We start from the raw sequence: 15,015 nt of genomic DNA, 5'->3' as shown, positions 1-15,015 counted from the left end.
TGATGACAGTGATGTGTCTGAAGACAGCATGCTTTATACAAATGTGTTGTGAACACGCAGTACAAAACATATGTTGATCTGATTTATTACATTTTACCAGACATGACCATTCTATGCTATCTTGTTTCCTAAGTTTCTGTCCAGTTTTGCATTTTTAAAATTTTTTTTATTTATTTATTTTACACTGCCATCCACTGTTGGTGCTCCACAATATTACTATCTGAATTTGTTGCAGTACTCAGGCATGCTTTCACAGCACTTGCTTCTTTCTTGTGATAATTTTCCACTTTCATTTTTGCACTTTCCTTCTTACAACAATTGACTTAATAAGCAAATACATGAGAACTGGTACTTGTAATTACAGAAGCTTTCATCTTATTTTTTTCACTGTCACCCTGGATACCATTTGCAGTGTTTAATTTTTCACATTATTTGCATTTAGCTTGTCTTTACGGAAACTGTTAACAGTTGCCAAAGGAATAAAAAAAAGTCTAATTGCTTGCATTTTGATGAAACAATTCAAATCTTGAGCAGCTAACCCAATATACACAGTTGTTTTGAATTCTAAAAATATGAATAATCCACCCAAAAACATATATGTTACAAAATTACCAACAATTTCATCAGTGTATAATAATTTACTCCCAACACAATTAAAAATTACATAACTAAAATAAATGGAGATGGTCATTACTATAATAGCATCAGTGTTGTGTGTATTATCAAGTATGGACAGATAGGTGGACAGTGCATCTTGTGATATCACCCCGTTAGAAAAATTGCAACAGCTTACACACAAATGCCTTGAACTTTGAACATCTCATTTCAAAAGAAGTTTTAGTAAGCCATGGTGATGAAACCATTTGTAGACAGGTTTACGACATACTCAGGAAGGAAATCATTACAATCTATAAAACATTTTAGTAACATACGATTAGCGATTTTTTGAAAACATTAAATTGTAAAATGCCTGTTTCTGTAATTTCTTCCTGTTAGTCCATACTTAAGGTGATCCCTAACTATTATGGACACAGTTCTGTATAATCCATCTATCTACAATAATGCATACACTATGCTGTTCATAGTAGCTCATCTGCATTGCTATTCTCTTATTCCTTTTTAGTTCTAATCCTTTATTAGTTCTAATCCTGCATTACCTTATTTTATTTTGTTTTGATTACAGCATATCCACCTGTCCATAAATCCTGTTCTTCCTGCCATCATACTTCACTAATTTTCACTATATCTAACTTCAAGTTACCCATTTTTTCCTTTCATGTTCTCTAATCCACGTACCAGATTAAGGGATCAAACATTCCAATCTCTTAGCTGTAGACTATGACATTTACGTTGCATCGCTGTTCAAATACGTGTTTTCTATCTCAAGCCATTAATGCTCGTAACACCTATTTTTGACCTATTTTGTATCTGTATCGATACTTCTATGTAAAATTTGTAGTATTGCTTCTGTATAATGTTGTATCTGTCATGGAAATTCTTTGACTTTGTATCCATATTAATTATGTGAAACTTTTGAACGGTGTTGTTTAAATAATGCTTGTGGATTCAAATAACTAATGGAATGATTGTTATGTAAAGTACTGTGAATGACTTGGTCCATAGTTAGGGAACATAGGGTTGAATGTAAGAGATGTGGGGAAGCCCCGGAGCTACAGAAGCAGCCTGGCGAAGTGGAGGAGGTAAGGAGTCTGGGCTGAGCAGTGCTGTGGTTGACAGTTCGCTAGCAGTAGCGGAGGCCAGAAGAGTTTAAGAGCAGTATTTATGGGCCTTGGATGCTGCAATTGGTGATACCATTATCATGGCATGGGTTTTGGTCCTATAAATATAATTCTGACTGCATTGCTGCCAGGTTAATAGCCACTGCAAATTAGGCCACCAGCCTTCCACTAAATTGTTTATATTTAGCACTCTGTACATGGACCAGGTATTTGTGAAATTTGGTTGGTTTTATAATAATAATAATAATAATAATAGAGATGTAGCTGAAAACTCTATTTTACACCTGTGATTATCCCAAATCACAAACCTGGCCAGGATTCCTATCCTAGTGAATTTGGTTCCGAGTATCCTAATTCATTATGAGAAAGTGGTTGAACTTGAATTTAATGTTGTGTTGTCATTTGCACAGCCAATTATACTTTTGAGTATTGAGTATGTCAAAAGACTGTTTATCAAAGCACATTTGTTACATAAAGAGTTATAGTTTGTTGTGCTTTACTTAATTAATAATTAATGGTAAGAATACTTACCATTTCTCATACATACTGGTATAGTTTTGTTAATAAGAATGGTTCTTCAGACCATGAAAATTTAAGGCCACTCATGTATTAGGCTAGTTAGTTAATGAAGCAATGCAAAGGCTCCTTCAAAGCCAGTGTAGGTAGATATGCATTCTGTTTAGTTGCTTCAAACAAAATTTAAGGAAGAACTATTTACTGTGTTATCTATTCTAATACAAGTTAGTTAGTGCACGGGCATACAGACCCTGTACTAAGTAATGAAGTTCTAGATTATGATCATTAGCAGACCCCCTGATTTCAATTCACACTCACTTCAAGCTTTTCCCTGTTCAGTACTACTAATAGTTTCATTGGTTTACACCTAGTTCATTTAAGGTACATGTTGTTGAGAGGCATATGTTACTGTTTACTATCTCATTGGCCATATGTTTCTTAGTAGAACATTATCTGCAAGGTTAGGTTGCTTTGTTGTTGTATGAACAGTTATAAGTAAAGAGTTTAGTGTGTGTGTGTGTGTGTGTGTGTGTGTGTGTGAAGGAAAGTTAGGTTAGCCTTAGCACTCTGTTTTATCATTTTGCTTGACACAAGAATGCCTAATTAGGCTGGCGACCGGTTTAATTCTGTGATGTTACAACCTGCTTTTGTACTGGGAGAATGTCTGTTCCTGACCCACCTTTTACTGTTTGTTATACATTGCTGTGGTGTTTCACAAACAAAACCTAGTTTTATTGTTCTGTTTCCATTAGGTTATCTCATGGTCACAACTTTAAAAAATTCCTCACAGAGGTATAACATTAGAATCAATTGCTGTTTTAAGGTGGTCAGTGGTACCGTTACATGCTGCATGCAGAGACTGTACTTTATTTAGTAATTACTATGATTTACATGCATTTCAAATTTGTGTTGTAGTGTTATTGTAAATTGAAATGTGTCTTAAGAGCTGAAATTTGTGATGGAAACTTGCAGAGGATTTAAAGGTTTTCTGTGTTCACTACTAGTGCAGCTTCTTACTTGTTATTGGCCATAGAAGAAAGAACTTCGAGAAAACCCTTTCACTTACCACAAGTGCCTTCTAGATGCTGTTGATTATGATGATTATTTAGTAGTTACTAAGACAATAACTTCATTTGTAACAGAAATTTAGTGCAGAAATAAGAGGCAATGCAGAAACTACACTGCCACCTATACCCATTCCAGTACGCACCTTTCGCTGCGGCAGCTGCCGTGGCCTGAGACAGCGGGATGACCTTGAGTCCCTGCAACGTCTTCAGGTTGAGAGCGCCCGGTGGCAGCAGGATCTGTTGCGCCCCGCCAGCAGCCCCCGGTTGCAGCACAAGGGCCCCGCCCTGCGCCCTCGACGCGAGGACCACCGTCTGCTGCTGCGTCTGCCCGCTGCTCGCTTGCGTTGTCGTCAGCAGCACATTCTGTACGTACCACACATGGATTACAAATGATTTCTTACGGTAATAATAAAATAATAATGTATAATACATAAAGAAAAGAAGTGGCATAGTGAAGAGGTTCTGGGAAGAGATGAAAAGAAAGTCCAAGAAGCCTTAAGGTTCCACAGTTGTCCAAATTCAGAAGAAAATATTACTCTGCTTCAAAATTATACAAAGTCATCAGTAATATACATGGAACTTCTTTCCACACTGGGAGAAAGAGAGAGAGAGAGGGCGGGGGGCGGGGGGAATAACCTTCAAAAAATAGAAATTTTTTTACCATTCCTATCTAATTAACATATCACAGAATGCTGGCGGCTATAGCTTAAGATTTTTGTAGTCATACAATTACTGATGCACATGTCTTTAGTAACAACTTCTTTTTACTTAGATTTAAGTTCCATATTTATTTACATATGGAAATGTGAGTTAACAAATATTTAATGATAATTTTTAATAAACATCACATCTTTTATTTTTAATTGAAAGTCAATACAGTCATGTGAGATGCCTTATTTTTAAAATAGATACACACTCAGGGTGTTTCAGCTGCCCCTACCAAATGGCTCAGTAGAGCAGTTACAAATGTAAAAGTGAAGTTCATGTAGATTTTGCCTAACAATTTTGTGAATTTTAGCTGTACAAAATAAACAATTACATTATTGTATTCATCACATCTGCTGACTACAAAACTACTTTGCTTGTAAGAGTTAAGTCTGGATCGAACTGTCAATGTAATTACACTGATGAGCCAAAGAAACTGATACACCTACCTAATATAGTGTAGGCCCCCCACAAACACACAGAAGCGCCACAACATGATGTGGCATGGACTCGACTAATGTCTGAAGTAGTTCTGGAGGGAACATACACCATGAATCCTGCAGGACTGTCCATAAATCCATAGGGGTACGAGGGGGTGGAGGTCTCTTCTGAACAGCACATCACAAGGCATCCCAGATATGCTCAATAATGTTTATGTCTGGAGACTCTGGTGGCCAGCGGAAGAGTTTAAACTCAGAAGAGTGTTCCTGGAGGAACTCTGTAGCAAATATGGATGTGTGGGGTGTCGCATTGTCCTTCTGGAATTACCTAAGTCCTTCAGAATGCACAACGGACATGAGCGGGTACAGGTGATCAGACAGGATGCTTACTTACATGTCAAACATCAGAGTCATATCAGGGGTCATATATCACTCCAACTCCACATGCCCCACACCATTACAGAGCCTCCACCTGCTTGAACAGTCCCCTGCTGACATGCAGGATCCGTGGATTCATGAGGTTGTCTCCATACCTGTATACATCCATCCGCTTGACACACTTTTAAATGAGACTCTCTGACCAGGCAACATGCTTCCAGTCATCAACAGTCCAATGTCAGTGTTGACGGGCCCAGGCGAGGAATAAAGCTTTGTGTCACGCAATCATCAAGTGTACACGAGTGGGCCTTTGGCTCTGAAACCCATAACAATGATGTTTCATTGAACAGTTCACATGCTGACACTTGTTGACGGCCCAGCAATGAAATCTGCAGCAACTTGTGGAAGGGTTGCACTTTTGTCATGTTGAACGGTTCCCTGCAGTCGTCGTCAGTCCCATTCTTGCAGGATCTTTCTTGGGCTGCAGTGATGTCAGAGATTTGATGTTTTACGCATTTCCTGATATTCATGGTACACTTGGGAAATGGTCGTACGGCAAAATCCTGACTTCATCGTGAAGTTGTCTTTGAACAGTATATAATTTTTGAGTGCTGTCAACTTTAAAACAGTTCAGCTTCATAATCGTACTCACGAGTAGCTCAGTACGTAGCATAGAAGTCAAGTAATTGTGAAAGCACTAGTCCAGATCTCACTAGTAGAAGCTTTTTCTCACTTTTATTTAAATTTGCTATTTATCAACAAATGGAAATGTTTAAAAAATGGCTCTGAGCACTATGGGACTCAACTGCTGAGGTCATTAGTCCCCTAGAACTTAGAACTAGTTAAACCTAACTAACCTAAGGACATCACAAACATCCATGCCCGAGGCAGGATTCGAACCTGCGACCGTAGCGGTCTTGCGGTTCCAGACCGCAGCACCTTTAACCGCACGGCCACTTCGGCCGGCGGAAATGTTTAAAAAATCGAATTGTAATTATTTACTTAAAATAAGATTGCTCATGTGCTGACTATAAAACCACATTCAAACTCACTTAAATCTTGATAACCTGCCATTGTAGCACCAGTAACCAGTCTAACAACTGCGCCAGACACTTGTAGTCTTATATAGGCATTTGCTGACTGCATGCCTTTACCAGTTTCTTGGGCGTTTCAGTGTAGTTTTAGCGTAATGTTTACAAAAGGTCATTTTCCTTTCATTATTCTCATGGACATATTTAAATTAATAATGTTGACAAATCACTCAACTTAGTAGACCAATCAATAGAGACCAAAAAAAAGTTGAATATCGGGAGTAGTTCATAAAGCTAGAAATTTTTTTTTACAATGATAGGAGGGAGTGTCACAAACAACATACTAGAAACGCTGACCGGTGAAGATTAAGAGTGGGGAGAGAGGTGTATTCGAAGGTCACTTTTGCATGTTTTTCTTGAATAACTCGAAAAATGTGGCCACCAGAAAAAGCTTGTTCCACTACAAAATTTTCATTTCCTACAAAAAGATACTGTTCCTTTTCTGTAGGACTAATAGTGCGCACGTATTGAGCAAGAAAATATGACAATCTCATGTGTGGTTTTTGAAGGACAGATATAGAATTGCAGGTTGCATAAAACGACATTGGTAGGGGCACCTGAGCGATCACTGTGTGTGTGTGTTGTGTGTGTGTACACTGTTTAATCTAAGTATTTTATTTTCTACTTGACATTTTGTATTTTTGTACCAACTTTAATTTCTTGTGAAAATTTTCATGTGATTAGTAATTAAGAATAAAAAATCTTATTTTAAGTAAATAATTACAATTCGATTTTTTAAACATTTCCATTTGTTGATAAATAGCAAATTTAAATAAAAGTGAGAAAAAGCTTCTACTAGTGAGATCTGGACTAGTGCTTTCACAATTACTTGACTTCTATGCCACGTACTGAGCTACTCGTGAGTACGATTATGAAGTTGAACTGTTTTAAAGTTGACAGCACTCAAAAATCATATACTGTTCAAAGACAACTATTCCAATATTTTTGAGAGTTATGTTTTATTGTTTAAGGAAGTTGATAACCTGTAACTATGAAGAAAATCAAAGAGGATCAATGCATAAGTTTCCCTCATTAGAGCAGAAGTTCCACTTTTACCTTTTACCAAGAACAATGAAAGAAAAAAGTTTTTGGTATAAACTGTTTCCCAAAGCACTCCCCTTTAAAATTTATACACTACTAGTGACCCTTCCAGTTTTGCATTGGTAACGCTTAATATATACAGCCAGGCAACTTGTTCACAATATGTAGTGATATACACAAACCTTCCTTGTGAATCAGTTTATCTATTAGTGAAAACTTTATCAAAACACCTACACAAGTTCCTGAGATTACCCATAACATACAGACAGAAACTGGCATGACAGCCTTTAATGTACAATATGCACAGATTGTGTACATCTGAACCAATTATGGAAAAGTTTTTGCTACTCTGATGTTGACACCTCAGAAACAGTTCCGGAATGACACAGTAGCTTCTTGAGTTGATGAAAATCAGATGTCCACACAACCTCTGTTCAAAAGCAATTAGAAGTCATCAGGTAATAAACTGGGCGAGTATGGACAAATAATCAGTTGTTTGAGGTGTTGTTTGACAACTGGATTTGCTGTGATGAAGAATGTAGCAATATTTTCAGTTGTTTTTCCCGATTTCACCAATGACTTGTGGCAAACAAATTGTAGTATACTGGTACCATCTGGCATTAACTGCTCTTCAATCCTCTAGCAGAACAGTCATATGTCCAGAATACTTGTAGAAGCAAGCTGTCATTTTCTCAGAAGTGCTTCATGAATGAATAATTTTTATCAGTTTCAGTTCATCTTGGAACATGCAAACAAGTGACAGCTGTTTTAGTTTTCAGCTCTTGCAAAGACACTGAGGTGCCAAAGAAACTGGTATAGACATGCCTATTCAAATACGGAGAATTGTAAACAGGCAGAATACAATGCTGTGGTTGGCACAATTCCAGCAAGACAATGAATCACCCCACACATCCAGAATTGGTACAATACTCTTCTGAGTTTAAACACACCCGCTGGCCACCAAACTCCCCAGACATGAACATTATTGAGCATATCTGGGATGCCTTGCAACATGCTGTTCAGAAGAGATCTGCATCCCCTCATATTCTTACAGATTTATGGACAGTCCTGCAGGATTCATGGTGTATGTTTCCTCCAGCACTACTTCAGACATTAGCCAAGTCATGCCACATCGTGTTGCGGCACTTCTGCGTGCTCACAGGAGCTCTAAAAGGTGTACCTGTTTCTTTGGCTCTTCAGTGTATATATTTGTCTCCTGTTACAATGTTGTACGAGGTGTGGCTAGAAAAAAACCGGACTAGTACTGGTGAAACAATAAAACGAATGCAATAAGGCTGAAAGTCGCGTGGCCTGTCACGTGACTCTCGCTCCGCCTACTGCTCGAGTTTCATCTGCCTCCTGCACTCAGTCTGCCCGTGGCGTCTGTTTTAAGTAGTTGACGTTTTGTCTGTGCGTCGGAAAATGTTGAGTGTACAGAAAGAACAGCGTGTTAACATCAAATTTTGTTTCAAACTAGGAAAATCTGCAAGTGAAACGTTTGTAATGTTACAACAAGTGTATGGCGATGATTGTTTATCGCGAACACAAGTGTTTGAGTGGTTTAAACGATTTAAAGATGGCCGCGAAGACACCAGTGATGACACTCGCACTGGCAGACCATTGTCAGCAAAAACTGATGCAAACTTTGAAAAAATCGGTAAACTTGTTCGACAAGATCGCCGTTTAACAATCAGAGCAGTGTCTGAGTTAACAGGAGTTGACAAGGAAAGTGTTAGGCAGAGTCTTCATGAAAGTTTCAACATGAACAAAGTGTGTTCAAAAATGGTTCCAAAGTGTCTCACAATTCAACAGAAGGAACGCCGAAGAATGATTTGTTCTGACATCCTGGAAAACATTGAAAGTGATACCACCTTCTTACAAAATGTTATTACTTGCGATGAATCGTGGTTTTTTACTTACGATCCCGAAGCTAAACGCCAATCGATGCATTGGAAAACTCCTGGTTCTCCACGACAAAAAAAGCACGAATGTCAAAATCGAAATTCAAGGCAATGATGATTGTTTTTTTTGACATCAAAGGGATTGTGCACATTGATTGGGTACCAGAGGGACAAACAGTGAATCAGCATTACTACATTAGCGTCCTGGCTACCCTACGTGAGCGAGTACGGAGAAAACGATTTGTGGAGAAAAAAGTCATGGATCCTTCACCAAGACAATGCCCCAGCTCACAGTGCGTTGTCAGTGAAGACGTTTTTGGCAAAACACAACATTCCCATCTTAGATCATCCACCCTACTCACCTGATTTGGTCCCCTGTGACTTTTTTCTTTTCCCTAAAGTCAAGTCAGCTTTGAAAGGAACTAGATTTGAGACTGTTGAAGCAGTAAAAGAAAAAGCGATGGAAGTAATGTATGGACTTACCGAAAATGATCTGCAGCATTGCTATGAACAGTGGAAAATTCGTATGGAGCGGTGTAGAGACCGAGGAGGAGAGTACATTGAAGGAGATAACATGAAATTGTAAATAATTGTAAATAAATGTTTTTTCCAGCATCAGTCCGGTTTTTTTCTAGCCGCACCTCGTATACCGATTTTGAATTTCCCTCAAGGTAAAGGTTTTTGAAATGTTCTACAGGAGATGGGTGTATCAAGTAATTAGTGAGGAGACACGGAACTGAATTAGGGAGAAAAGAAATTTTATGGCATAAAATGACTCAAAGAAGGGATCAGTTGACAGAATACATCCTGATGCATCAAAGAATTGAGAATTGTCAGTTTGATAATGGAAGGAATTGGGTGCGCACGTTTTCGGGGGAGAGGAGAGGGCGGGGGGAGGGGGGGGGGGGGCGGGAGTTACATCAATAGAAAGACACCAAAGCTTCAGTACATTAGGCAGGTTCAAATGGATATAGGTTGTGGTAGTTATGCAGAGATGAAGAGTCTTGCACATGACAGACAGGTGTGGAGAGGTGCAACAAATTGTACTTCAGACTGAAGACCATGACAACAAAATATATCTGCATACTAACAATAAATATTCCCAGTAAGAACCTGCAACTACACAGATAATAAAAGTGGTACAGCTATGTATTTACATATGTAGTGGTATGCAAAAAATGGTCTCGTAACAACAAGGTATATCACGGTGCTCTGTACTTGATTATTTTGTCTGGTCACACCCAATCGCACTACGAGAAGCGACAGAAACTTATGTGGCATGGCATGGTGTGTCTCACCTGGCCTGCTGCCTGCCCTTTGCCTGCCGCGATGATGACAGGCTTGCCACCGATGTGTGCCAAGTTGATGCCAGCTGCCGTTGCAGTGCCCGCCGTCCCCACGACTCTCAGCTGCGTTGCTTGTGCAGTGCTCGCGATGGTGCCGCCCTGCGTTTGCACCAGTTTCACTGCCGCCTGCTGCTGTTGCTGCAAAATTTAAAAAAAAGTATGTATTTAAAGAATAATAAGAAAGTTCAGTACCAGGTACACCAGTATGGAACTTGTAGTGATCGGCACCTCCCATACAGTGTATGGCAGGCATCTCTCACGATCTCTTATTGTCAAATGACAGAAACGTGCAGCTGTCAAAATAATAACTACAGTCAACTAACATTTATTACAGTGATTGGGTGTAAGTTAATTTTGTTAAGTGTCTATATTAAGTGTCAGCTGATCAGTCAGTGTTGATGGCTGCCATACTGAGAATCTGGGTTCCATTCCCAGCACTGCCAAAGATTTTTCCTTGGTGGGTGGGCTTATATTGAATGCACTCAGCCTCACGATGCCAATGGAGAGCCATTTGAATGAGTAGTAGTGGCTCCACAGTCTGGAAAGTCCGCAAGATGGCCAAAAGGGCCGTGTGCTGACTACATGCTCCTCATCTCATCTGCATGACACTGCAAGGCATAGAATGACACGGCAACCAGTAGGCATTCCTAAGGCCTTCATGGCCTGGCAAAGAGCTCGTTAATTTATACTCTTATTTTCACATCTACTCCAAGGACATGTAATCATTGGGGAAGATCCACACTCAGGAGATGCCACATTTACAAGGAGGAAAAGCCAAAATTGAATTGCTTGTTGTAATGCAGTTATACGTAGCGACTGCAGAAAGGAAGTTATGCATATCATCCCACGTTAAAACTACTGCAAAGCAAGAGTGGCGCATTGTCAGACGAGAGCGTACATTCTGCTACAGCACAGATAACAGCTGCATCAGAGTGTGCGATTGAAATGGCACAGCAACCGGAAATGTATTCCAGAGTTGAAGTTTACAGGGCAGTCAATTCTGGACAAAACAACTCAATTGCACACAGTTTCACTGCGAAATTCTAGTAGTATACGGACCAAACAAAATGTTGCATCTAGCTGTCGTTACATGGTGCCAACAATTTTATGAAGGCCGTACAGACATAGGTAATGCTGACTGGTATATTCGGCTCTCACAGCATGTGATTTTCATATTCCTAGCAAGCAGAAACAACATCTGAGGTGGTAAGGGGTAGAGATTTTCACTTATGAAGACATTCAAAAATCAGTTCTCAACTGGCTCGATGACCAACGAGCAGATTTTTATCATCGAGAGACTGAACAATTGGTAAAATGTTCTGATCACTGTTTAGAGAAACTTGGCATCTATGTCCAAAACTGGGCTCATGAATTTATGTCACTTTGAAATGTAGGGCACCAATGTAAATATTAAAGAAAAAGGAAGGGTCAATGGAACTGTAGAGTGGCAGCAGAAGTTTGGATATGGATGAAAAATAGTTGGTTGTTGCTTTACCATACACAGTGTGTTCGGAAATTCCCATTACGGCCTTGGAGGATTTGCAGAGGGGAGTGAGTACATAATATTTTGAATATAATCCCAAATTCAGAAACGTCATCCAACAACACTACACAGTGTTAAAATTATAGGCACCAGTGCCTGTAAATGTATGTATATACAGAGTCATCTCGTGATGATGATACATACTTTCAAGGGTGATCAAGATGGATAAATGTATTGCTTTGATGTAAGAGTCCCTGGTTTGGAAATGAACGAGTCGATAGTTCCAAGAAAAAAATCATTCTGATACCTATGACAGGGAATACATGTACCGGTACTGTTATTGCCAAGAATGTAGGGCATACAACTTTCAGAGGTGGTAATCTGAAAGAAAATAACAAAAAAAGTCTAGTAAACATAGGCTCTAAAATGCATACCTTAAGAGCTGTGAGCACTTGTTCACCTTCACTAGTGTGAAACACATCTCCTCTATCGAACAAGTCCTTATAGCTCTTAAGGTATGCATTTTAGAGCCCAAGTTTATCAGACTTTTTTTTCCTTGTACTAGACATTTTTTTCTTGTTTTGGTCCTATCACCTCTGAAGATTGCCTACCCTACAATCATAGAAACAACAGCACCATTACAGGTATTCCACTGTCAGAGGTATCAGAAAGGATTTTGTTCATAACTTCCAACTCATTAATTTACAATAAGGGAGTCTCACTTCAAAATGATACATTTATCATCTCCATCTCACCCGAAAGTTTGCAACATGATCATTAAATCACCCTGTATGTACATAAATTTACAGGTGCCGGCACCTATAACTTTGACACTTTGTAGCATCATTGGATGACACTTCCAGACATGGGCTCCCAACTAAAATATTATTACTCACTCACCTATACAAGTTCCGGAAGTTTGTAATGGGAATTTCCGCACATCCTGTATATGAGGTGTGTGAAAAAAGTAATGAGACTGACGGCACTGCAAGTGATCTGGCAATGCTGTGTTGCTCTATTTGTGTAGACCCTTCGAGATGCTCAGTCAGAGTTTCAGCTCCATACAACCGTCACGTAATTTTTGAGACAGACATCAGTGAAGTGTTTTTGCTGTGTGTTACAAAAATGGAAGAGCAGAATTTACAGCAATGTTTTGTGTTAAAACTTGGGGAATTTACAAGTGTGACCTGTGAAAAGCTGAAACAGACCTACAGGGAATATTCCTAATCAAGAGCACAAGGGTTTCACTGGCACAAATTAGCTGAAGATAAACCTCATTCACGGGGAGCTACAACTTCAAAAGCCAACGAGAACATCTTATGAGATCAAACCAACATTTAACAATAAGGCTGACGGGTGACCAATTAAACTTAAAAACTTTGACTGTACATCAGATTGTGGCCGAAGTTTCGGACACATGAAAGGTTTGTGCCAAAATGTTGCCAGGAAACCTCAAAAATGAGCAGAAGGATGGTCAAACAAATTTGTGAATTGATCTTCTTGAGAGGATTGCCAATGACCATGAATGGTTCAGCCAGGTGATCACAGGTGACGAACCTTGGATTTTTGAGTATGATTCTGAGGCAAAGTGGTAGGGGCACACTGAGACATCTCCTCGACAGGAAACAGCTTGAATGGGCACATCAAAGATCAAAACAATGCCGATTTGCTTTTTTGACTGGAAGTATCATGCAGAAGGATTTTGTTCCTTCAGGACAAACTGTCAACCAAGTGTTTTGCAAAGATGTCCTTGAAAGGCTCAGGAAAAAGGTGAATTCAGTGAGAGTGGACATTGCAGATGAGTGGACGTTGCATCATTGCAACCCCCTATGTTACATGGCTACTTCCATCTTGGAATTTTTGATCTCAAAAGGCATTTCTGCTGTTCCACAGGTCCCCTGGTCACCTGATTTGGGTCCTTGTAACTTTGTAACTCTCTTCTTTTCCTGAAATTTAAAAATGTGTTAAAAGGATGCCATTTTGGGACCCTGGACAACATTTAAAAGAATATGACCGACATATTAAAGACCCCATCAGTTGAAGCTCTTCAGTGCCACTACCAAAACTGGGAACAAAACTCTGCCAGTGTATAGCTGCCAAAGGGAACTACTTTGAAACGGACAATATTGTTGTTTGAAAAAAAAAAAAAAAAAAAAAAAAAAAAAAAAAAAAAAAAAAAAAAAAAAAAAAAAAAACTTTGATAGGTAAAAAACCAGTCCCATTACTTTTCTCACGTACCTCGTGTGTCCCCCTTGACAGATGATTTGAAAGTATTCCTGTTTGCTGACAACACTAATTGGTAGTGAACAATGTTGAGTGCAACAGTTCAAGATATAAAGTTCATGCCTTCTAGAAAAACTAAATTGATACTAAATCACAGGAAGACTCAGTTTTTACAGCTCCAAACAAACAGCTAAACAAAAACTTACATTCCGATTACACAGAATCTCAACATTTCAAATTTCTGTGTGTTCAGATAGATGGTGAGCTGTCACAAAAATCCCATGTTAAGGACCTTCTTCAAAAACTGACTGCTGCTATATTTACTATTAGAGCAGTATGTGCAAGAAGTGAGAGCCCAACAGAAAAATTAGTCTACTTTGCTTATTTTTATTCATACATGACATACGGCATTATAGTCTGGGGTAATTCTTTCCATTCACATAGGGTATCTTTGGCTCAGAAATGAGCAGCTAGAGCAATATGTGGTGTCAGTTCACAAACCTCTTGTCATCCCCTGCTCATGAGTCTGCAAATTCTGACAATGGCTTCTCAATATATATTTTCTTCAATGCCATTTTTTCTTAACTATATAAGTTTATTTCATGAATTAGCACCTTTCAATCAGTTAACACCAGGCGAAATCCAATCTGCAGTTGGATCGCCCCTCCTCGACTCAGTCTGTTGCATCCATGTTAAATAAGCTACCACAAGAATTTAAAAAATCTTAGCAGTGATCCTCTAACTTTTAAATCTAGACTGAAGAGTTTTCTGATGGCTCACCCCTTCTATTCCAGTGAGTTTCTGCAAAAAATTAAGTTAATTCCTGTGTTATATTGTTGATTATGCTAATATATACCAACAGCTTGATGTCTGCATAGGACTCATGTAGATTTTATTTTGTACATTATCGCTTTTCGGAAATAAATTCATGTCCTGACTCGTTCCGTAAGCACAGAGATTTGTTCCTAAATTCCATCCTATGGTGCTAGATGTAAAATAAAAATAAATATGATACAGATTAGTGGAGAATATAATTAAAATGGTTAACTTACTTAAAGATGTTTTACTGAAATCTAGGAATATTA

The 15,015-nt window shown here is 38.8% G+C and overlaps 1 protein-coding gene across 1 annotated transcript in view; it reads right to left on the bottom strand.

Annotated features, from left to right (window-relative positions):
- Positions 1-15,015, bottom strand: part of LOC124551334 (nuclear factor related to kappa-B-binding protein) — a 195,438-nt gene that overhangs the window by 21,224 nt on the left and 159,199 nt on the right. Inside the window, exons 21-22 of the mRNA XM_047126355.1 lie at positions 10,177-10,362; positions 3,466-3,685 (exon numbers count right to left, since the gene is read on the bottom strand). Of these exons, the coding sequence (XP_046982311.1) occupies positions 3,466-3,685; positions 10,177-10,362 (406 nt within the window). The remainder of the gene's footprint in view (positions 1-3,465; positions 3,686-10,176; positions 10,363-15,015) is intronic.

The sequence above is a fragment of the Schistocerca americana genome, chromosome 9 (genome assembly GCF_021461395.2).
Source record: "Schistocerca americana isolate TAMUIC-IGC-003095 chromosome 9, iqSchAmer2.1, whole genome shotgun sequence".
Lineage (NCBI taxonomy): Eukaryota > Metazoa > Arthropoda > Insecta > Orthoptera > Acrididae > Schistocerca > Schistocerca americana.
Note: the sequence above shows the minus strand (reverse complement) of the source record. Positions and strands in the feature narration are given on the sequence as shown.